The 22,962-nt window shown below is 43.9% G+C and overlaps 1 protein-coding gene across 1 annotated transcript in view; it reads right to left on the reverse strand.

The window, feature by feature from the left end:
* CNTNAP2 (contactin associated protein 2) overlaps positions 1-22,962 on the reverse strand; it is a 965,530-nt gene that overhangs the window by 570,040 nt on the left and 372,528 nt on the right. Inside the window, exon 3 of the mRNA XM_083407007.1 lies at positions 1,064-1,257. Within this exon, the coding sequence (XP_083263133.1) occupies positions 1,064-1,257 (194 nt within the window). The remainder of the gene's footprint in view (positions 1-1,063; positions 1,258-22,962) is intronic.

Consider the following 22,962-nt stretch of genomic DNA (forward strand, 5'->3'; position numbering starts at 1 on the left):
CAAAAATTAGTCACATGCTTTTAAGCTTATCCCCAGGGTTATATAAGGTGTAGAAGCTTCCTTTTCATTCAAAGTGAGATGAGCTTCTCAAACTGCTGGATTTTTCATGTAGTATCAAATTCTGAACATAAAAATAACCCTGCTGGATCAGACCCTAACCCGAACCCCAAAGTCCACCTTGTTCAACACTATTTTCTGCAGTAGTGCATCAATCACATGTTTTTGGGAAGCCCAGAGGTACAGCGTGAAGATAGCTCTCTCCCTCTCTTCTTCCCCAGCAACCAGTACTGACTCTGAAACTGGAGGCTGGACAGAGTCGGCCACTGACGCCTTTTCCCTCCATGAATTTGCCGAATCCCTTTTTGAAGCCATCTACTTTAGTGGCCCTCACCACATCCTGCGGGAGTAAATTCTGTAAATGGCTTTCTTTTGCCTGCCCTGCCTCTCCTGCCACCACTTCCATTGGATGTCTCTGTGTTCCAGTATAATGGGAGAGGAGAAACCTCTCTCTCTCTACTTTCCCCACACCATGCATAATTTTATAAAGGAGTCTCTCAATTGGTCTTTTTTTCTAAAATAAAAACCCTAATCACTGTTGTCTCTCTAAAGTGCTCTGTCCCTTTGAAAATTTCCTGCAGATGGTTTTCATTGGATGAACTGGAGTCCTAGCCATATGAAAGAAAGGAAAATTCTCTCTCCACTTTCTCCCCACCATTTTATAAACCTCTGCCACGCTCCCCATTTGTTGCACTTCTTTCTAGATTAAAATATTTTTCTACATTTGCATAAATTTCATATTTATATCCACTCATCCCTGAAAACATGACCCTTTACCCCATAAGAGACAAAATACTATCAGACAAGAATCCCATCACAACATATTCAAAAAACAAATGTAACTCCATCCACAGGGCAGGAAGGCAGTCTGCTATGTTGTGTGGAAGGAAACATACCTGATTTCAGAGTCAACCCTCAACACAGCCCACTAGATTCCCGGTAAAATAAGGTATATTTCAAGAACATAAACAGAGAGCAACGTCGTGCCATTGGGCAAATCACTTACCCAGACATTTCCGTCTTGGTGATATGGCTTCCAGTTTCTCCCTGTATCACTATAAAGCATCCGGTACTGCGTCACCCAGTCAGAGCTGCTGTATCTCCCTTGAGTAGCAATAGAGCTGATCTGCTTCCTATTGCCAAAATCCACTTGCAGCCACTGGTAATGATCACTGTCTGATGGACACCAGCCTCCAGCCCCTGAGAAGTTAGATGGAAAGACAGGTATTTACACTGTTTAATACCTAACAGAGCTTTCTTGGAAATTACCCCAGCTGAAAGATTGTGGGTGGCATTCCACTTAGATTTACTCAGAGTAGACATTAGTAAAATTTTGCCATGTTACGTAATTTCAGTGGAACAGTCTCCCTCCGGAGGTGGTGGTCTCTCCTTCCTTGGAGGTTTCTAAGCAGAGGTTGGATGGCCACCTATCATGGATGCTTTAGCTGAAATTCCTGCATTGCAGGCGGTTGGAGCCGATGACTCCTGGGGTTCCTTCCAAATCTACAATTCTATTGTTCTATTATTCACTAAGTCTACTCTGAATAAAACGTAGTGGAACACCACCTATTGAAACCACTGAACATGATTGAGTTAAGTTGGTTTCAGTGCATCTATTCTGAGTAAAACTTAACTACCACACTTTAATTCTGATTATACACCTGCTAGAGATGGAAGAGGAGTGTGTGTAAATTGATTTTCCCATTTTGAGGGAAAGAACAGAAAGTGTGTGTGTGTGTTTTTTTTAAAAAAGTTTCCTTTTTTAAAAAAAACTTTTCAAATCTGCCAACATTTGAGTTTTGGGCACAGGAATGGTAAAAATGCCCAAACCCACACCACCCCCAACCCCACAATTTACCAGCTGCTGAATTGTGATAAATTGAGAGTGACTGTTTTGGTCCACCCAAGTCATTTTCACAAATTTTGAAATTATTCACACTCCACACAGACTCAACATGACTGGGTGCCTTACACAACATGGCTCCATTCTCACAATGATGGCGTAAGATGTTTCCTGCAGGATTGTTGCCAAAAGTACTAATTCACACTAGCTTTTCTTTAGATGGCCACTTGCTAGCAGTGTAAACAGACCCTTTGGGAAGATAGTAGAGTATAGGGGTTTATAAAGCTCCCTCTGAGACATTTTGTAATGCTCTACTTTGTCCACTCTGTGGAAGATTTCTTCACTGAGAGGCGGACGAGAGAACCACAACACAGCTTCAGCAACAAGCTGCACTGCTGTTTTCTGTGAGTTTCCAGTAGGAATGTGTGTAGCCTCTCTCTGAAGGTTTGCTCATCTTATCAAACCCATTTTGCTTCCCTTGAAGTGTCTCAGAAATTTCTTTCACCCAGGTTAGAAGGAACCTCAAAATTATTCACTTTGGGCAAAGCTCAGCAATAGCTCTGTTATGGTGAATATATATCAGTCAAGTATTATATCCTTATACCTTCATAATAACTGTCAAAGTGTAATAACTTCAAAGCTTCAACAAATTTGCCACAACATCTCATGTCAGGCTTGACTAGTGCAATTCAGTGACAGGTGATTTATTCTCTGTGTCCTTCCTAAGTTCCCACATTAAAGGACCATTTCAAATTAAGTGAGAGGGGAAAGAGCATCTACGTCTAAACTCTCTGCAGCACCGTAGCATTCATTGAAATGTATAAGCTTGAAAGATTTTCATCAGTGAAACATAAAGGGGAGAATGGATGGCTTTCATTTTGGTTGGCTGAGCATATAGGGGTATCATGAAGTACATTGAGCTTTGCTTGACAAATGTTTTATAGCTGTTGGTGGGGCAATGAACTGATTTCCAATGCAATGGAGTTAGCAGTTGTTATCATCATACATTAAACTCTCTTGAACCATCTCCCTCTTTAAAGCATTTTTTGGGGATCTGTCTCTTGAAGTTGCTGTGGACATTTTATTCCCACATTTATTTATTAGAATCTTTATAAACTGCACTTTCACAGAAAATAAAAAAGGGTAGCATACAATATAAAAACACAATGCTATAATAATAAAGCATCAAAAGCATGCCAATAAACTTACTGGGGTTGCCACCAAATTCAAATTTGACCTATCCGCAGCAGCTTGGGGGGTGGGGGCAAGAGGAGGGGACCACATTGGATCAGGCTTCACTCTGGTCCGCTCCAAAAGTAGGAAAGGGGGCCGGAGCTGATGGCGGAAGCACAGTTGAACCCCAGAGCTTCACCCACCCAGCTTTCCCTCGTAATTTTATCCTTCTTTACAGGCTAACCTTTCTCCTTCAGGTCCATGGGCGTTGCTACGGTCGGAAGATGGTTGCTGTTTTTCTCAAAGTCAGGAAGGAATTTCCCCTGCTCTGCAGGTTTTGCCTTCCCCATAGCAATTGTCACAACTTTGGCGGTTTTAGGCCTTGGGTAGAATCCTTTAGTCTAACAATCGAAGACGGGGTGGTGTGGTGACTCACCCCTTTTGTGGCGGTTCCCTGTTAGAGGGGTCTTGAAGCGAGTCGCTGACCACAAGCACACAGCAGCGGGCCATAGAGCTCCCCTCAGCAATGCAGGAGGCAGTCAGCTGTGTAAACACATTTTGCAGTGTCCCAAATTCCTGAATTGACCCTATCTTGCCTCAGACCCCCAGCAGGGGGCTGAGAGGGATACACACCCAATGCCTAAGCCAAGGTTTCCTACATCTGAAATTTAATAAAGTTGTGGTCATTTTAATCTCAAATATGTTGTCATGCCTATTCCTTGATCCTGAGGTCTGGCTCCCAGAAGGGAGGTGGGGCTGCGCCTGGGCATGCAAACCCTAGAGCCAATTCACGCATCCTGCTAAACTGTTGATTATCATGACATCTACAAACCGCAGTGAGACTCATGCATCAGCCCTCTCCATAGCTGTCAACTTTCAGATTTGAAAATAAGGGATCAGCAGCCTCAAAAATAAGGGATCAGCAGCCTCACCTATCCTGGGGACAGTCTACGGGATATCTAACAATCCGGGATAGCAGCGGGAAACAGCGCTGGAATAAGGGAATTTCCCGCAAAAAAGGGAAGGTTGACAGCTATGGCCCTCTCCCTTCTCCTTTGGCACAACTTTGTCCTCCCCTTTCTGGTTAACAATAATTCAGCCTTGCATTCAAATGCTGAACATAACAAACAAGCCCATTATTTGAAGCTGGATTATTTCACACACATCATAAATAAACTAAATTGGTTCACTGCATAAAGACAAAATGACAGTACAGTTTATAATAAAAGAAGCAAAAAAATTCAACCTCTTTCTTTTGGCCAAAGAAGCAGAGGGGCTGGGGCAGTTTGTGAACCCAAGACTCACTGCAGCTCATTCCCATCACAGTAAACTGTGGTTTATTGCGATGCCTGGACTGACCCATGTTAGAGTTGAGCAGTCCATTATTTATTCCTAAATAAATGCCACTGAGTTCAGTGGGGTCTCTCTCTCTCAAGCATTCATAGGATTGCTGCCTAAGAAAGATTGTATTATGGGCAGCAATGTATAAAGAGAACAGGACACACACATTCCTAACAGAATGTATAGAATTTGTATCCCAAACAGGAATAGCAATACCATTTTAACAAGCATTATGTACAGATTCAAACATCCTTCCTCAGAAGTAAATCCCACTGAGTTTGGTGAAACTTACTCCCTTTGTGAAGCTGCTTGGGAAAAGTTGAGCCTTAGTTAAAAGGATTTGCATTCCCTCCCTGATAGGCTGTACTTGAAATTCATGATGCCACACGGAGCATGAGCACTATGAGATAGTCTAGGATGTAACATCACTTTTGTCCGGCATATTCCAAATGCTTAAAAAAGCAATCAAACAATAAACCAAACTACTAGAACACTAGAATCATATTTGTTGGTGGCAAGAGACCTTTCTACTAGGCAGAACTGTCTGAGATTCAAGCAGGCTCTGCTGACTCATGGAGAAAGCTGTTTTGCTCCCTAGGAAACCTCACCAGCAGCAATCACTCACTAAATTGATGACAGAAGGTCTGCTTCTGCAGTTTAACCTTTGGGTATCACAGTCTATAGATGCCTCTAGCCTCTTTTTCCAGAACAAAACCTGTCACAGAGGAGGTCTTAGCAGTGCAGAATATAAAGAGCTAAACAGTCTGTCACTAACATGAACCAATCCCTGCTGTGTGTACACACAAATATGCTAGCATTTTTTACAAATGATTAAAGAGAGTGAATCAAATATATACTGCTTAAAAACAATTAACCTTTGAAGTTACAAAAAGAAAAGGCAAAGTCAGGAGATTCACCCAACTTCATGGCCTAGGACCCTCGTACCTACGGGACCGCCTCTCCCGGCATGCCCCACGGAGAGCCTCAAGGTCCATAAATAACAACACCCTAGAGGTCCGGGCCCTAAGGAAGTCAGATTAGCCTCAACCAGAGCCAGGGCCTTTTCAACTCTGGCTCCGGGCTGGTGGAACGCTCTGCCTCATGAGACCAGGGCCCTGCAGGATCTGATTTCTTTCCGCAGGGCCTGTAAAACAGAGTTGTTCCGCTTGGCCTTTGGCTTGGAGCCAATTTGATTCCCTCCCTCCCTCTCTTTCTTTTTTCCTTTCTCCTCCTGTGATGAGGCTACATTTTAATATTTTAATGTTTCAATATTTTAATGTTGTATTTTAATTTTGTTTTTAAGTTGTATTCATTCAACTTGTTTTTATTATTGCTTGTAAGCCGCTCTGAGCCCGGCCTTGGCTGGGGAGGTCGGGATATAAATAAAAAAATATTATTATTACTATTACTACAGCATACCCTCCAACATTGCTCCAATGAAAAGAGGGACATTCTAGGCTACATCAGAAAGCTTCTCCTGTGTTTGACCTCACCGCACATATAGGCAGCATCTGCACATCAACATCGGTCATCTTGAGCCAAGTGCAACCTCTCAGCTTTACCTACCTCACAGGATTGTTGTAAAGAAAAAAAGTGTGTGCTGGAAGGGATCGTGTACAACACCTTCAACAGATAAATGGAATGAAATAAAATTTTAGCTGTATCCTGCCTTGAGTCCATGTCAGGGGAAAGGGGGTGGGTTATACATTTATATGATGTGTATATAAAATGTATATATAAATAACTGTGAGGATAAGGAACATTTCAGAGAGGAAATCCTATTGAACTTAGTTCTGAGTAAAAATGCATAGAATAGCAGTGTAAGGCTGCACAGTCTTCACCCAGTTACCTGGGAGTAAGCTCCATTGAATACAGTGGGACTTACTTCTCAGTAGACAGTGTAAGGCTCCATTTACAACAAATGAATAAACACTCCACATATTTCCTAAAAAAATGGCTGGCTGCTGAAGCACTGAGATTACAGAATTTAAAATGGATTAGTGACATTTTGCTTCAAAATTATGGGAAGGGCTTCTTGTGACAGCTTCACTATTTCCTTCATTTGGGGCAGAAAAATTATTTTCTGTATAAGCAGGACTCTGTTTTTGAACCTGCATACACACACACACACACACACACACACACACATATACACACACACACCACTTTTAATTGTTCTCCGAGATATAGAGGGGAAGAAAAAGGTAAATAGGACATTCTACATCAAACAGAATCTGGGACGGCTTCTGTAATTCCAGGGCTGTCCCTGGAAACTCGGGACACTTGGAGAGTATCCTACTGCTGCTACTTCAACTGGCACTTGTTTATAAAGCACCTCAAAAGTTAGGCGCTCTGTTGTGCTTGAGTTAAAGAAGTGACAAGCCCAGTTTTGCTTTTCAACTGTCAGCAGCCCAGGACACTCTAGCTGAGTACTACAGTTCCCATCAGCACCAGGCTGGTGGGGGTGGTGACAGCTGGGGCTGGTGGAAGTTGAAGACCAAAACCTCTGGAAGGCATCAGGTTGGCATTTGTTGTTTATTCCTTTAGTCGTGTCCGACTCTTTGTGACCCCATGGACCAGAGCACACCAGGCACTCCTGTCTTCCACTGCCTCCCACAGTTTGGTCAAACTCATGTTTGTAGCTTCGAGAACACTGTCCAACCATCTCGTCCTCTGTCGTCCCCTTCTCCTTGTGCCCTCCTTCTTTCCCAACATCAGGGTCTTTTCCAGGGAGTCTTCTCTTCTCATGAGGTGGCCAAAGTATTGGAGCCTCAGCTTCACAATCTGTCCTTCCAGTGAGCACTCAGAGCTGATTTCCTTCAGAATGGAGAGGTTTGATCTTCCTGCAGTCCATGGGACTCTCAAGAGTCTCCTCCAGCACCATAATTCAAAAGCATCAATTCTTCAGCGATCAGCCTTCTTTATGGTCCAGCTCTCACTTCCATACATCACTACTGGGAAAACCATGGCTTTAACTATATGGACCTTTGTCACTGGAGTATGGAGAAAGCTAGAGAGTTCCAGAAAAACATCTGTTTAATTGACTATGCAAAAGCATTTGATTGTGTCGACCACAGCAAACTATGGCAAGTTCTTAAAGAAATGGGAGTGCCTATCACCTCATCTGTCTCCTGAGAAATCTCTATGTGGGACAAGAAGCTACAGTTAGAACTGGATATGGAACAACTGATTGGTTCAAAATTGGGAAAGGAGTACGACAAGGCTGTATTTTGTCTCCCTGCTTATTTAACTTATATGCAGAATTCATCATGCGAAAGGCTGGGTTGGATGAATCCCAAGCCAGAATTAAGATTGTCGGAAGAAATATCAGCAACCTCAGATATGCAGATGACACAACCTTGATGGTTGAATTAAAGAATTAAAGGAATTAAAGAACCTTTTAATGAGGGTGAAAGAAGAGAGCGCAAAATATGGTCTGAAGCTCAACATCAAAAAAACGAAGATTATGGCCACTGGTCCCATCATCTCCTGGCAAATAGAAGGGGAAGAAATGGAGGCAGTGAGAGATTTTACTTTCTTGGGCTCCATGATCACTGCAGATGGTGACAGCAGCCACGAAATTAAAAGACACCTGCTTCTTGGGAGAAAAGCAATGACAAACCTAGACGGCATCTTAAAAAGCAGAGACATCACCTTGCCAACAAAGGTCCGTATAGTTAAGGCAACTGTTTTCTCAGGTTGGCCTAGGCTGGGCAAAACTATCACAAATGGGGAGCAGACATGAAGGAAAGAGGAATTATGGTGATTAATTCTGTGGTCCTAGCAGTTTGTGGTCCTAGCAATCTGTGGTCCTAGCAGTTTGGAGAGCACCAGTGTAGCTAGAGCTCAAGACTGGGGAGGTCTGGGTTCAACTTGCTTTTTAACTGAGGTAACTTTGGGCACTTTCTCCAAGCCACAGGCTTGTGTGGATCAAATGGGTTACGACCCTTCTATAACTCTGGGTTTCGTGAAATGTTACGCGTTAAACACAAGTTCAATATTCTCAGCCAGACGATTGTCTCACACACACTGCTGGTAACCCTGAGCACATCCTCCTGGCAGTTGACGGCCCTGGAGATATGAACTAATGTGAGGCCACAATCCAAAGGAGGGTCTCCTACTTATTTCCTACTTCTTCAGCAACAAAACTGTCCAAGACAGTTAACCAAATCAAAGCCATGCATGGATTTCATGGGTTTCTGCTCCCTTAAGAAGCCAGTGTGCTGCAGTGGATGTTCTGCAGGATCTAAACTAAGGCTATGTCTGCTCAACTCTCAGCTCAACCCTAAGTGACCTTTGGCCGGTTGCTTTTTCTCAGCATATGCTTCCTCAGGTGTTTGCAGTGTGTCTGTGTGTGTATGTTAATGTCAAGCACAGCATCGGGGGGGGGGGGGTAGCCTAGCACAGGCTTCCTCAACCTTGGCCCTCCAGATGTTTTGAGACTGCAGTTCCCAGCATCCCTGACCACTGGTCCTGCTAGCTAGGGATCATGGGAGTTGTAGGCTAAAGACATATGGAGGGCCGAGGTCGAGGAAGCCTGGCCTAGCAAATATATTAAATACACCTTTATTTTTTTAATTATTTTTTTTAATGCTTTTTATTAAATTTTCAAAAGCAAAATCTTTTCATAGGTATCCCAGGTTATTATCCTTCTCCAAAGTGTCAGTTCACAGTAAACTAAGCGTAAACTCTTGCAGTCAGAAAAGGAAGCAAAATGAAGGAAAGCGATATTGGGGGCTGCTCAATCTGCTTATGTGAAGGCAGCGGTGACCAGCCCAGAAGGAGGCCATGTACCGTATCTCTGCTAAACACACTGAGGAGATCGATGGGAAGTTTCCTCATACTGTTTGATCTATCACATGGTGTAATTTAGGCAAGTTGATTACTTTATTCATTTAGTCTGTGAAATGTGTAGCGTCTATTGATCTGAGGATTAAGGGCAGTTCTTCTTTCATCAGGTACACACTCTTAGCATAAGTTGGAAGAAAGTTGGATTAGACAGAGAGTTTTCCTTGTGGAATTCTCACAGGAACCCACATCATCATTGTTTGCTTGCTTAATATTACATCCTTCATTTAAGCACACTGTCGCAGACCAATGTATACTTCGTTAAACTATTAATGAACATTCTTGTCCATTATATAACCAGAATGTTGGAGGAAAGCTGCAGGCACATTCTCTGAAATGCTACATTTCTTTGTGCAGGGATTTTATTTTCCATGAGGGAACATTCAAATTTGAGAACATCAGCAATTAAAACTGGGCAGAACAAGTAATATGGGGGGGGGGGCACATGCATCTGGTGGGTCCCCATCTGGCTCATGGTCCCTCCTCCCCAGCCCACCCTACCCCCCCACCTGAACATGTTGTGAGGAAACAGCGTATATGTGTTTTCCCATGCATGCTGCACAGAAGAAAAGTGAATTGGTTGTGGAATGCTATAGGGGAACTCAGTCAGTAGAGCATGAGACTGTTAATCTCAGGGTTGTGGGTTTGAGCCCCATGTTGCATTGCAGGGGGTTGGACTAGATGACCCTTCTTGGTCCCTTCCAACTCTACAATTCTACGATACTATGATGTCATAATGCCAGATGAAATAGCTAATCAGATCTGTCTATGTAAACAATGTCATAAAACTAATTCACTGCTTCCTGTTCTGAGTCTGAATGGGCAAACAGTTTTATTCCTATTTTTAGCCTCCTTCCCATGACAAATCACTGTAAAGGTGTGAGGTTTTCATAACTGACACGTTTTGACAAAAATCCCCTCTGCTTTTCAGCTCAGTCTCACTATTTGCATTTCCCTGCTGCTCGTGTGTGTCTTTTGTTCTCAGTTTTAGCATCCCCAAATCTATTAAATCCAGTCAGTCCCATCTTCTTGTATGATTTTTCACTGCTTAAGTTCAAATCTTTGCTGAACTTTAAAAATGAGAAAGCACAAAATGTAATGACGGCATTTTATGATTTTTCAATATGTAAGCTACATGTTTAAAGATGAATTATTATGAATTGCTATTGTATTAAATATTCTATCTTGCCCTGGAACTGTATGCATTATATAGATAGATAGATAGATAGATGATAGATAGATAGATAGATATGAAACTCAAACACAGTATTATCATCGAAAACGGCAGCATTCCCATTAAATCTGCCTAACAGCGAGCTCAATTAGAATAAATCCCCATGGTAGGGGACACATTTCTCAGTGCTCATTGCCCTGCCAGCCTTCTTAATGGAGCTCAGCGCCAAATCAATGATCTGTCTGCCCTAATGAACAAAAGCAGAGGATGGCAAGAGCTGATAGCAATGCGAGATAAACAGGCTCTCTGAGCCAATCAGCTGCCGTTGGAGGAGCTGGGCAAGGGCTCCCTAGAAAGAGTTCCCACCAGCAAACAAGCATTTAGTAGCTTCAGTTATTTTAACTGACACATCACAGTGCGCTATGCCTGAACCATCTGCTCTGCTTCCCAGTTACAAATGAAAACATGCAACAACAAAAACCCCACAGACAACAAACCACAACCCTCATTCACAACTGTATCAGAAGGGAATTTCAGCTGTGTTCTGAAAGGGGTTTAAAAAGGCCTTATGCAACGTCTCTATCAAAAACTTGCTGGTGGGCAGGAAACCATCTGGGCTTTTTAGATGGAGGGCTGAGGTGAGACGGCCACAGGGAAGGCTGGACTTTGGCAGCAGACAGCGACTGCAGAAACTGATGGAAGAATTAGGTCAGTTTATATTAGGCAAATTATAGAATCATAGAATCATAGAATCATAGAGTTGGAAGAGACCACAAGGGTCATCGAGTCCAACCCCCTGCCAAGCAGGAAACACCATCAGAGCACTCCTGACATATGGTTGTCAAGCCTCTGCTTAAAGACCTCCAAAGAAGGAGACTCCACCACACTCCTTGGCAGCAAATTCCACTGTCGAACAGCTCTTACTGTCAGGAAGTTCTTCCTAATGTTTAGGTGGAATCTTCTTTCTTGTAGTTTGTATCCATTGCTCCGTGTCCGCTTCTCTGGAGCAGCAGAAAACAACCTTTCTCCCTCCTCTATGTGACATCCTTTTATATATTTGAACATGGCTATCATATCACCCCTTAACCTCCTCTTCTCCAGGCTAAACATGCCCAGCTCCCTTAGCCGATCCTCATAAGGCATCGTTTCCAGGCCTTTGACCATTTTGGTTGCCCTCCTCTGTACACGTTCTAGTTTGTCAGTGTCCTTCTTGAACTGTGGTGCCCAGAACTGGACACAGTACTCCAGGTGAGGTCTGACCAGAGCAGAATACAGTGGCACTATAACTTCCCTTGATCTAGATGCTATACTCCTATTGATGCAGCCCAGAATTGCATTGGCTTTTTTAGCTGCCGCGTCACACTGTTGGCTCATGTTAAGTTTGTGGTCAACCAAGACTCCTAGATCCTTTTCACATGTACTGCTCTCAAGCCAGGTGGCACCCATCTTGTATTTGTGCCTCTCATTTTTTTTGCCCAAGTGCAATACTTTACATTTCTCCCTGTTAAAATTCATCTTGTTTGTTTTGGCCCAGTTCTCTAATCTGTCAAGGTCGTTTTGAAGTGTGATCCTGTCTTCTGGGGAGCCACCCCTCCCAGTTTGGTGTCATCTGCAAATTTGATCAGCATGCCCTTGAGTCCATCATCCAAGTCGTTGATAAAGATGTTGAATAAGACCGGGCCCAAGACAGAACCCTGTGGCACCCCACTAGTCACTCTTCTCCAGGATGAAGAGGAACCATTGATGAGCACCCTTTGGGTCCGGTCAGTCAGCCAGTTACAAATCCACTGAGTGGTAGCATAGTCAAGACCGCATTTTACCAGCTTCTTTACAAGAATATCATGGGGCACCTTGTCAAATGCCTTGCTGAAATCAAGGTAGACTACATCCACTGCGTTCCCTTCATCTACCAGGCTTGTAATTCTGTCAAAAAATGAGATCAGGTTCGTCTGACATGACTTATTTTTCAGAAATCCATGCTGACTATTGGTGATCACAGCATTCCTTTCTAGGTGCTCACAGATTGTTTGCTTAATGATCTGCTCCAGAATCTTCCCTGGTATTGATGTTAGACTGACTGGGCGGTAATTATTTGGGTCCTCTCTTTTCCCCTTTTTGAAAATAGGGACAACATTTGCCCTCCTCCAGTCTGCCGGGACTTCGCCTGTTCTCCAGGAATTCTCAAAGATGACTGCCAGTGGTTCTGAGATCACATCTGCCAGTTCTTTTAATACTCTTGGATGCAGTTCATCTGGCCCTGGAGACTTGAATACATCTAAACTAGCCAAGTATTCTTGTACTATCTCCTTAGTTATTCTGGGCTGTGTTTCCTCTGCTGAATCATTTCCTCCAAATTCTTCAGGTCGGGCATTGTTTTCTTTATCGGAGAAGACTGAGGCAAAGAAGGCATTGAGGAGTTCAGCCCTTTCTGTGTCCCCTGTTTGCATTTCACCATCTTCTCCTCTGAGTGACCCCACTGTTTCTTTGTTCTTCCTTTTGCTACGAACATACCCATAGAAGCCTTTTTTGTTGCTTTTAACCTCTCTAGCAAGCCTGAGTTCATTCTGTGCTTTAGCTTTTCTGACTTTGTGTCTACACGTGCTGGCTATTTGTTTGAATTCCTCTTTGGTGGTTTCCCCCCTTTTCCATTTTTTGTACACATCCTTTTTTGATCTTAACTCAGTTAAAAGTTCTTTAGATAGCCACCCTGGCTTCTTTAGGCACCTTCCATGTTTCCGTCTCATTGGTATTGCCTGAAGTTGTGCTTTTACTATCTCCCTCTTAACAAACTCCCAGCCATCATGAACTCCCTTTCCTTTTAGTATTACTGTCCATGGGATCTCACCCAGCACTTCCCTAAGTTTTATGAAGTCGGCTTTCTTAAAGTCAAGAAATTGAGTCCTAGTATGCTTGGCTGCTCCTTTCCGTTGTATAGTAAACTTCAGAAGAGCATGATCACTTGCGCCTAATGATCCTTCCACTTCTACCCCATTAACCAGGTCATCGACATTGGTTAGGACCAGATCTAAAATGGCTGTTCCTCTTGTTGCTTCTCCCACTTTCTGGACAATGAAGTTGTCTGCAAGGCCAGTGAGGAATCTGTTTGACCTTATGCTCTTGGCTGAGTTTGACATCCAACAAATATCTGGGTAATTGAAGTCCCCCATTACTACTATCTCCCTTCCTTTTGCATGCTTGGCCATCTGTTCCAGGAAGGCATCATCTATGTCCTCCGTTTGGCTTGGGGATCTATAGTAAACTCCCACAATGAGGTCACTATTATTCTTCTCTCCCTTAATTTTGACCCAAATGCTCTCACTTTGGCTTTGAGGTTCTAAATCTTGGATCTCTTCACAGGTATACACATCCCTGACATATAACGCCACTCCTCCTCCTTTCTTGTCTGGTCTGTTTCTCTGAAATAGATTGTATCCCTCCATTTTTACATTCCAATCGTGGGACTTATCCCACCAGGTTTCAGTGATGCCTATTATGTCATATTTAGTTTGCTGTACCAAGAGCTCAAGCTCATCTTGTTTATTTCCCATGCTTTGTGCATTAGTGTACAGACACTGAAGTCCATTAGTCATTCCCCCGTGTCTCTTATTTAAGGATTTTTTCCTCCCACCACTAGGTCTGCTTGCTGTTTGCTCCATTTGGTCTATGACATTTGGATGATCATCTTCATCAATTAATAGACTCCTACCTTCAGGAGCACTGTCTCCCTCCCCCACATTAGTCAGTTTAAAGCCCTCCTGATGAGGTTTCTTAGTTTTTTGGCAAAAACATTCCTCCCAACCGTTGTGAGGTGCAGCCCATCGCTTGCCAGAAGTCCATCCTCAAGAAACTGCAGTCCGTGATCTAAGAATCCAAACCGTTCCTGTTTACACCATTTGCGAAGCCAGCTGTTTACTTCCACTATTTTCCTCTCTCTCCCTGGGCCACGTCGTTCAACTGGGAGGACAGATGAGATGACGATTTGTGCATTTAATTGCTTCAATTTCCTGCCCAGAGCCTCGTAGTCTCTTTTGATCTTCTGGAGGCTATTGCTTGCAGTGTCATTGGTTCCCACATGAACCAAGAGGAAGGGGTATTTGTCAGTGGGTTTTATGATTCCTTGCAGTCGTTCAGTTACATCTTGGATCTTAGCCCCGGGGAGACAGCACACTTCCCGAGACATCTTGTCAGGCCCACAGATCACTGCTTCTGTTCCCCTCAGTAGGGAATCCCCTATCACCACTACACGCCTTCTCTTAGGTTTGGTCTTGGTTCTTCCGTGAGCGGTCCGTTCCAAGGTCGCCTGCACATTCCCTGAGGACTGACTTTGCTGCTCATCTTCATATACGTGATCGACTGTAATGAGGGAGAGATCCTCAAATGGAGTCTGCTCTTCGTCTTCCATGCTAGGGGAGAGGACCTCAAAGCGATTGTGTATTTCTAGACAATCAGAGCGAACCCTGGGCCTCCTACTTCTTTGAGTCACGTTTCTCCACATATCGGGCTCCTGTGTTGGTGAACTAGCCTCCTTCTCAGGGGAGTCCCCTGTCTCCTCCTTGGTGGAGACGGTGTGCTCTGTTGCTTCCAAGAAGAGCTCCAGCTCTCTAATTCTTTGGAGCGTAGCTACACGTTCCTCCAGTTGCTGGACTTTGTCTTTTAGGAGGGCAATCAACATGCAATTGCTGCACGTAAAGCTGCCTGCCACCTTTGGCAAGATGGCAAACATTGCGCAGGAACCGCAGGCGACTGCAGCTGTTCCCTCCCCCTCCATCTTGAGAATGTGTCGTTGGGCTTGAGACTAGCTCCCCTAAATCTAAAAGATGGTTCAAACTGCGCGCGCCGATGCCCTGCAGTTTGAACCATTATCTTCTGGTTGTCTTAGCAGAGGCCAGGGAAAAAGGAAACCAATTTCTCTTAGTTCTCCTTGGTGATGGGTAGATTCATACCTACGCAGTTTAACTACCTCCCAGGTCACACTATGCAGCAGAGACCCTGGTTTGTCCTGTTCTTTCACCTGTTATCATCCTCGTTTTTCTGGAACCTTCAATGATGGACTACAAAAAGTTTTGTAGAAGTCAAAGTCTACAGTATCTACCCATATGCCAGAATAATGCTGCATCATTGCCCCATAGCATCTACGTGGGGAACCGGGGGCGGGGGGATTTTTGACCTGTCACAATCTCCTCCTACCCCTATGGGCCAATTTTGATAGGGGGCAGGACAATTCACCCGCCAATCCCTTGGCATCATTACACCAGGTGAGGCAGCCCCACCCACCTATCAAAGTTGACTCACAAGGGTTGGGGGAGACAGTGGCCAAGCAAGATCAAACTTTTGGCACATCATTAATAATCCACCTCACTTCATACAGTCTCTATGGACCGTTGCTTTCTTTTGTCCAAAGACAATAGCTTATAATCTTTAGGATGTTAAAAAGTAGCTTCCCAAGGATAACTGAAGGACCAGAAATTTGGACTTTGTGCCTGATCCACAACCACTTGAGCAGTGTGCTCTGAAAATGGCCTCTTATCTAATTTCAGTGTGAGCAGCCGTTGTGCTGTCCACTGCAGCGCTTCCGCCACACCCCACAGTGCCACACCATCTTCGTGGGGTCATTGCTGCTTCTTCTGGCCACTGTGGAGGCTCATGTTCAAATCCAGCCAATCTGTGGGGGCCTGGGGGGCGGGGCCTGGGAAGTGGAGCTGAGGGATGCAGTCTTCACTCAGGTCTGCTCCCCAGGCATATGTTCCAGCCAGCGCTGAACTCGGCAGCTCAGTTGTCCGAGAGCATCACCCGCCTGGCCCTCCCTTTATTGTTTTGCTTGTTTATTTAACTTTTTCCTTTTCAGATTATTGGGTTTGCTATGGCTTTTAAATGGTGGCCATATTCGGAGCCGGGAAGGAATTTTCTCTGCGCTGCAGGTTTGACCTTCTCCATAGCATTGGTCACAACTTTGGCAGTTTAGGGCTTGGGTGGAATCCTAATCAGGGGAGGGTGAAGTGGTGACACCCCACCCCCAACTTTGCAGCTGAGCATGCAATAAACTTAGCCAATGATATAATTCTGCTCACATGACATGCAGAGAACAAGGTGCAGAGCAGTTCTCTTAGGACGTCTTGCCTAGCTCTCCCCACAGCCTTGGGTTTTGGGTTCACCAGCATGTATTTCTGTTCTAGCAGAGATATACAGAACAGCAATCAGCAGTTAAGTTGTCATCATCATAATCTTATGCATTACACCAAATTCCCTTCTTTCGTTAATACTTGGCAGTGAATGATTGCTCAGAAGCAACATAAGGATTATTAAACCAAGGGTTTTAAAAATCAGTTAATCACAGAGACCTCTCAATTTTAAAGTTAATCTACCTTGGAAATAATAAGCTAGCTCTATCAAATTGCACACCATTGTTAAGAAGATAGGCCTGAATGATTCTTCTCCCTACAATAACAGTGAGGAAATAAGAGAGGCAATATTTCCTATTTAAAAATAAATACCACTAATATAATAAATGGAGATTGACTAGTTTAATTTTCTTCCCTTTTTGACCTGTTCCCATTTCCTTAGATAGATTGTTGAACAAAAATCCCCCCCCCACACACACCTTGAAAATGTTTCTGGGGATCCAGCTGTGCCTAGGGAGGACCTGATCCGCAGCAGCGCTGTGGCAGTTGAAGGTTCTACGGGGGCAGCCCTTCCAAACAATGAGCTCTCAGGAAGTGCGTTCCGTACATGGCCTGTGGTGAAGTATTCATGGTGTTTTCAAATTTTAGAATTGGGGATGCCACTGTGTTAACTGCAGTGTTATTGATTTGGGGAGGTGGGCAAAGTGAATAAGCTGCCTTTGGACGCTACACACACACACACACACACACACACACACACACACACACAGACATCTTTTTCTAGCACAGCATACATCTCTGGACCCCTCGCTTTGTCACCACTTGGCACACAGCAGCAAGAACGAAAAGGCAATGAGGAGGAAGACCAGCAGACAGCAGAGAAAAAGAAACAGTAACTCAAAGGCAATAGTAAATCAGACATAGAAGGTCATACCCAGCTGATATGTGGCAGTAGGCCAAGCTAAAATTAGAACTTGGCTTAAACTTACCTGTTGCCATGGTATTGTTTATGCTATATGAATGTTTTTATTAACAGATGTGCTGATCACACCTCAAGTAGGCAATGTATATTCAGCATAGGTTGTTTTTCCTTGAGTCTTTGTCGATCAATCATATAAATATGAGCTTCATGCCTTTTGATGGTGTGCAGATCCTTGGTGCTTAAACACATTTGTGCCTCACTTCAGCGTGAACAACTTTTTACTATCTTTCCATCTCTGGCAGCAGTGCCGACTTGGGCCCCAGCTTGTGGGTGCCCAGAGCACATGCCCCAGGCCCTGCGACATCATGACGTGATGTCATGATGGTGGCTGGAGGTGGCATTGGGTGGCGCATGACAGCAGAAAGGGGTGGAGCCCAGGTACCCACAGTGAGAATTTTGTGGGTGCCAGGGCCCCCAGGGCCCCCTAGAGTTGGCGCCCCAGACCTCTGGCAGTGATTTATTGCCTTTGGGGTTGTTTGACTGCTGGAAAGAAATCAGTTGCCTAATAATCCCTCCTGCCTGTATTGGGGCTGCACTGAACTGTCAAGGATTGTTTCTCAGTCATTTCATCCAGCACTTAATTATTGTCTTGTCTTGGTTATATTTCTGGGAAGAGAAGAAATCTAGGATCACCTTCTGGATTCTACCTTACTGGTAGAAATGGAACTACAGTACTCCAAAGCAAGACCCTTCACCCCCCGTCTTGTCAGGGGGTGTAAGATACCATGGCCCCTGAAAACAGAGATTTGTGAAAATGTTGAGAGAAAATTCACTGGTGTAATCTTTAGGAGCAACTCTAAAATACAGATCAAAATAGATATAATGACCTGATTCCTTCTTGCAAAGGTATGCATGAGCATGTCTTATGTTTGCAAACACTGAGACTTTTAAATTATATTTCATTATGAAATAACAGAAAAGTTCCATTTAGGGACAGTACATTAACTTAATAAAAGTCAACAGACACATTTATGAATCAAGAGTCTGTTATAAATTACAAATGGAATGGATTTAATCATAATCTTACTTTTCTCAACATTTATAGAGAGCAATACAGTGGTACCTCGGGTTAAGTACTTAATTCGTTCTGGAGGTCTGTTCTTAACCTGAAACTGTTCTTAACCTGAAGCACCACTATAGCTAATGGGGCCTCCTGCTGCTGCTGCGCCGCTGGAGCACAATTTCTGTTCTCATCCTGAAACAAAGTACTTAACCTGAAGCACTATTTCTGGGTTAGCGGAGTCTGTAACCTGAAGCGTATTTAACCAGAGGTACCACTGTACCTAGAAAGCAGGGTATTCTACCAATTTTTGCCTGCTAGGAAACTTGGCTTGAGAATATTAATATCTAGCTTGTTCCTAATTGTCTAGATTAGGGGTCAGCAAACTTTTTCAGCAGGGGGCCAGTCCACTGTCCCTCAGACCTTGGAGGGGCAGACTATATTTTGGGGGGGGGGGTGAGGACAAATTCCTATGCCCCACAAATAACCCAGAGATGCATTTTAAATAAAAGCACACATTCTACTCATGTAAAAACACGCTGATTCCCGGACCATCTGCGGGCCCAATTTAGAAGGCAATTGGGCCGGATCCAGTCCCCAGGCCTTAGTTTGGTCTAGATTGCTAGTTCCCCCAGGCCCACCTTGAAGCTGTGTTTATACACTCCTCACAGGCCTTTCTGTGCTCTCCCATCTTCTGAAATCTGTTTTTGGTGGGGGCTTAACGGCATTCCTCAATAGCTGGCCATTGGTGCTGCCCTTTCAAGGCCTGTATTTTCTCTTTATACTATGTTTGTGCTAGTCCACTGTCCTTCCAGCCCAAGTCTGCCCATGCTCCATGGTGAGGCAAGCCTTGGAGGCTGGCAGGCAGGCAGGCAGCAGGGCAAGCAAGCAAGAGGCCAGTGGGCGAGGGAGCTGCGTTTGTGGAGATGGGGGCCTTGAGGAAGAAGGGGGTGTCCGTGTGTGCAAGTGAGAGAGGGCAAGTGAGCTGGGTTTGCCATAGCGGGGGCTGAGCATGTGGGAGGGGCCAGTGGGGCGCAGGTGGGCGCGCGAGAGGGGCTTGTGGCAGCCGGGGGAGTCCAGTGAGAGGGGAGTGGCCTGGTGGGGGAGGCAAGCTGCAACTCGATGGGGAGAGGAGAGGGGCTTAATAAAGGGAGAGGGGCTTTGCAGGGGGAGGTGGGGGAGCGAAGTGAGCGGGGGCATCAGCCGCTAGTGAGCACACCTAGAGACTCCAATCTTTTAACTTTCTCCTGCTTTTGATATTGCTTCTTGTTTATCATGGTCTTCTGCAACTTTGTCTCCTTTTTAGTTGTGAGATATATTGCCTGTTCACATTTTGCTTTCTGCCTGTCTTGTCAGTTTTCAATAATATTTTTGAAGGCAATTCCTTTCATTCTTTTTTTTTAAATGGAGGCCACTAAGCTTCTGTTCTTATCTTGTAACTCTTTTGATTTTAGACTTTGTCTGCAGATGATCCCATCAAGCTTGTGTGACTTTAACTCCCATGTTGACGCTCTTTCTCGACTTCTATTTCTCTGACACTTCATCTAGCAAATTTCATAGCAGATGCCGACTCTGTCTTTGATGCAAGGTTTCTGTTTTGTGATCAGTCATGGGCCTGCCTTTATATTAGCTCTCTTTTTGTACCACTTATTTAGGCTATTTCCAAATCATGTTTATCTGCTTAAAATCTCCAAATTCATCCCTGCTTCTGAAGACAAGTTCAATTACCGAATGAATGTTTCTTGTTCCCTCCTCTTCCCCTGTCACCTCCTGCATGCCTTTGGAGGGTTGGGGGCCCCACTGGAACCACATGGGTGGTGTCCAAGTGTCCGGACTCCCTCGGCACCTTCAGGCTTGGCCCAAGGATGGCAGACTCCAAAGGAAGATAGGGAAGAATGGGAGCCGGGGAGAGGCTGGAAGACCTGGAGACCCCCATACAGGGACCCCCCCCCCCCATACAGGGACCATGCTTTCAGGGACTGTACTGAGGAAGAACGGTGGGAGCCGCCCCCTCCCCCTGATCCTGATCCCAATCCTGAATATTATTTAAGGCCAGCAATGTCTCAGGAATATCCAGTGGATTTGTCAGGCTAAGTATTGAATCAAACACTGCCTGAACAATTAATTTTCATGCTGTGATTCAAAAACTTTCCCAAAAGGCCAGAAAAATCTCCTTTTTAAAGTAAGTAGTAAGTTTATGTGCCTTTATTTACTAATGCTAATGTTCCAATGAGCTGATCTGCATTGCAATATAAAAGGATGTTTCAATGTAAATTCTTTCTCCTTATCTGTATTGTGGCACACAAAAAGATGTTCAAATCATATGTGCTTTCTTATCTCCAATCCTCTTCTTTTATTCATATTTATCACACGGCCTTAAATGCAGAAGATTAACAGAGCCCTCCACTCCCCCCCCCCATCTTCCATACCCCTTTTGACCTTTCAGGCTACAGCTCATGGCATAAAACAGTAGTGGATAAAAACAGAATGATTCCTGTTTACCACAGACAAGCTGATAGAAAAGTGTTGTTTCTACATCTGCAGTCACTTATGATATAGAAGCTTGTTAGCCCATTTTAATTTTTTGGGGTGGGCGGTTTATCACAGGCAGGTGGCTTCTGTTGCACAGCTGATCACAACCTTGGATCTTTCTTTCTTTCTTTCTAGTTAGTGGGGGATGTAGATGGCTGATTTGAGGGGTCAGAACCACAGAAACCAGATACCACCTGTCAACTTCTGTCCACTGTGGGGAGGAGGGCAAGCAGCAGAAAAAAATGTCTGGCCACGGTCTCTCAGTCTAACTTACCTCATAAGGTTGTTGTGAGGATAACATGGGGAGGGAGAGAACCATGCAGACACCCTTGAACTGCATGGAACAAAGTTGGGAAATAGATTTAATACTAAATAAAGAATAAATTAATCAAGGGAGAGAGACAATGCCACAGTGTACCCTCCTTTAAGGTTGCTTCAGTTCCAGGGAAATCTCAGAGACTAGATTAGTTCCAATGGGAATGACATAACAGAAGCACTCTCTGCTGTTCTCTCTTTCGCCACTTTATAATTCTTGAATAACGACTCTTTGCATGACCACTCTGGCTGTGGTTGCCATTCTTTCTTGCCCTGGCAAAGTTATTCAGCTCCACCGCAGAATCATCAATATAAATGTACTTAGTGAACTAGTAAGGTAATTATGATTATTCAAATATGATAAGTACCAGGTTTTTTGGGTTTTTTGTTTGTTTAGTTGTCCAGGTTTATGTGGGGAATTTGCAAGGCAAGGGAACTGAACTCACAAATTACTGATGCTGAGGATACTGTCTTCTTTAGGCTGCATTCTGCACTCATTTCTTAGGAGCCACATCTACTGACACTTCTCAGCAAACATACAAATGCATCATGCTTCCCTTTTCTCTATCCCCTATTTTATATTGTGAGCTGGTTTAGGTAAGAAGAGATTTCTCTTTTGTAGGAAGGACTGACTAATTTATTAGATTTCTTTAAAGCATTTCACAAAGATATATCTATAAACGGAGCAACACCCATCACCAAACTAGGCGTCTCAGTTCCAAATCTGAAAAACTGGAATTGTAGAAAGGCATGGTTGCTGGAACAGTGCAAGCAGGTGAGGCAATTCTTACATTTAACAGTATGACAAAAATAATAAGAATTATGATAGGTGGTGGGAAGTATATATTTAAGGTAAATTCCTTCCATTTTATTCCAAGGTTCTTTTAACAATACTTGGTATTTTTGCAAACCTCAGGATTCTCTCTATAGCATGCGGATCCCTTCTCTAGTTCTCAGTGGTCCCTTTTTGATTCTAGTCCTGTTAGGACTTACCATCTGTCTGAAGGAGTTGTAGAAGTACAGATGGGAGCACATGAACCTTGTTGAAGCCACGTGGCCATTTTGTCCCCAAAATGTGTCACACAGTTTCACATTAGTGAAGCCACAACTTCCACACTGGATTTCACTTTGGACAGAAATCTGCTGCAAAACTATGCAGAAGAGCACTGAAGAGAAAGCACAATAACTCTACATTCTATGTAGTCTCTAATAGGAAACAATCTGTAGGACTCTAAAAGGGAGAGGCAGGCTCTTCTCTATTAGTCTGGATTAAATGCTTAAAAGGGGCTTGGGCTGGCATTGTGATGAGTGCCAACAATTCTATGATAATCTGGAAGCCCTCAAAGTTGCTCTCTCTTGCTCATCTTCCAATCATTACAATGCAAATGGTGCATCCACTACAATGTCTGCAACTCTCTACCATTTGCTGCAGAGTTAAAATATTTTACGTTACTAAAATAGCAGCCCCAATCACCACTGAATGCAAAGGTAATGTATGTGCTATTAGACAAAGTACCTGATCCAGCAAATAGTTAAAACACTTCTAAAGGATGACCTAAAAGCACTCCAGGAAAATTG

Source organism: Podarcis tiliguerta (assembly GCF_965153285.1).
Source record: "Podarcis tiliguerta genome assembly, chromosome: 12".
Taxonomy (NCBI): domain Eukaryota; kingdom Metazoa; phylum Chordata; class Lepidosauria; order Squamata; family Lacertidae; genus Podarcis; species Podarcis tiliguerta.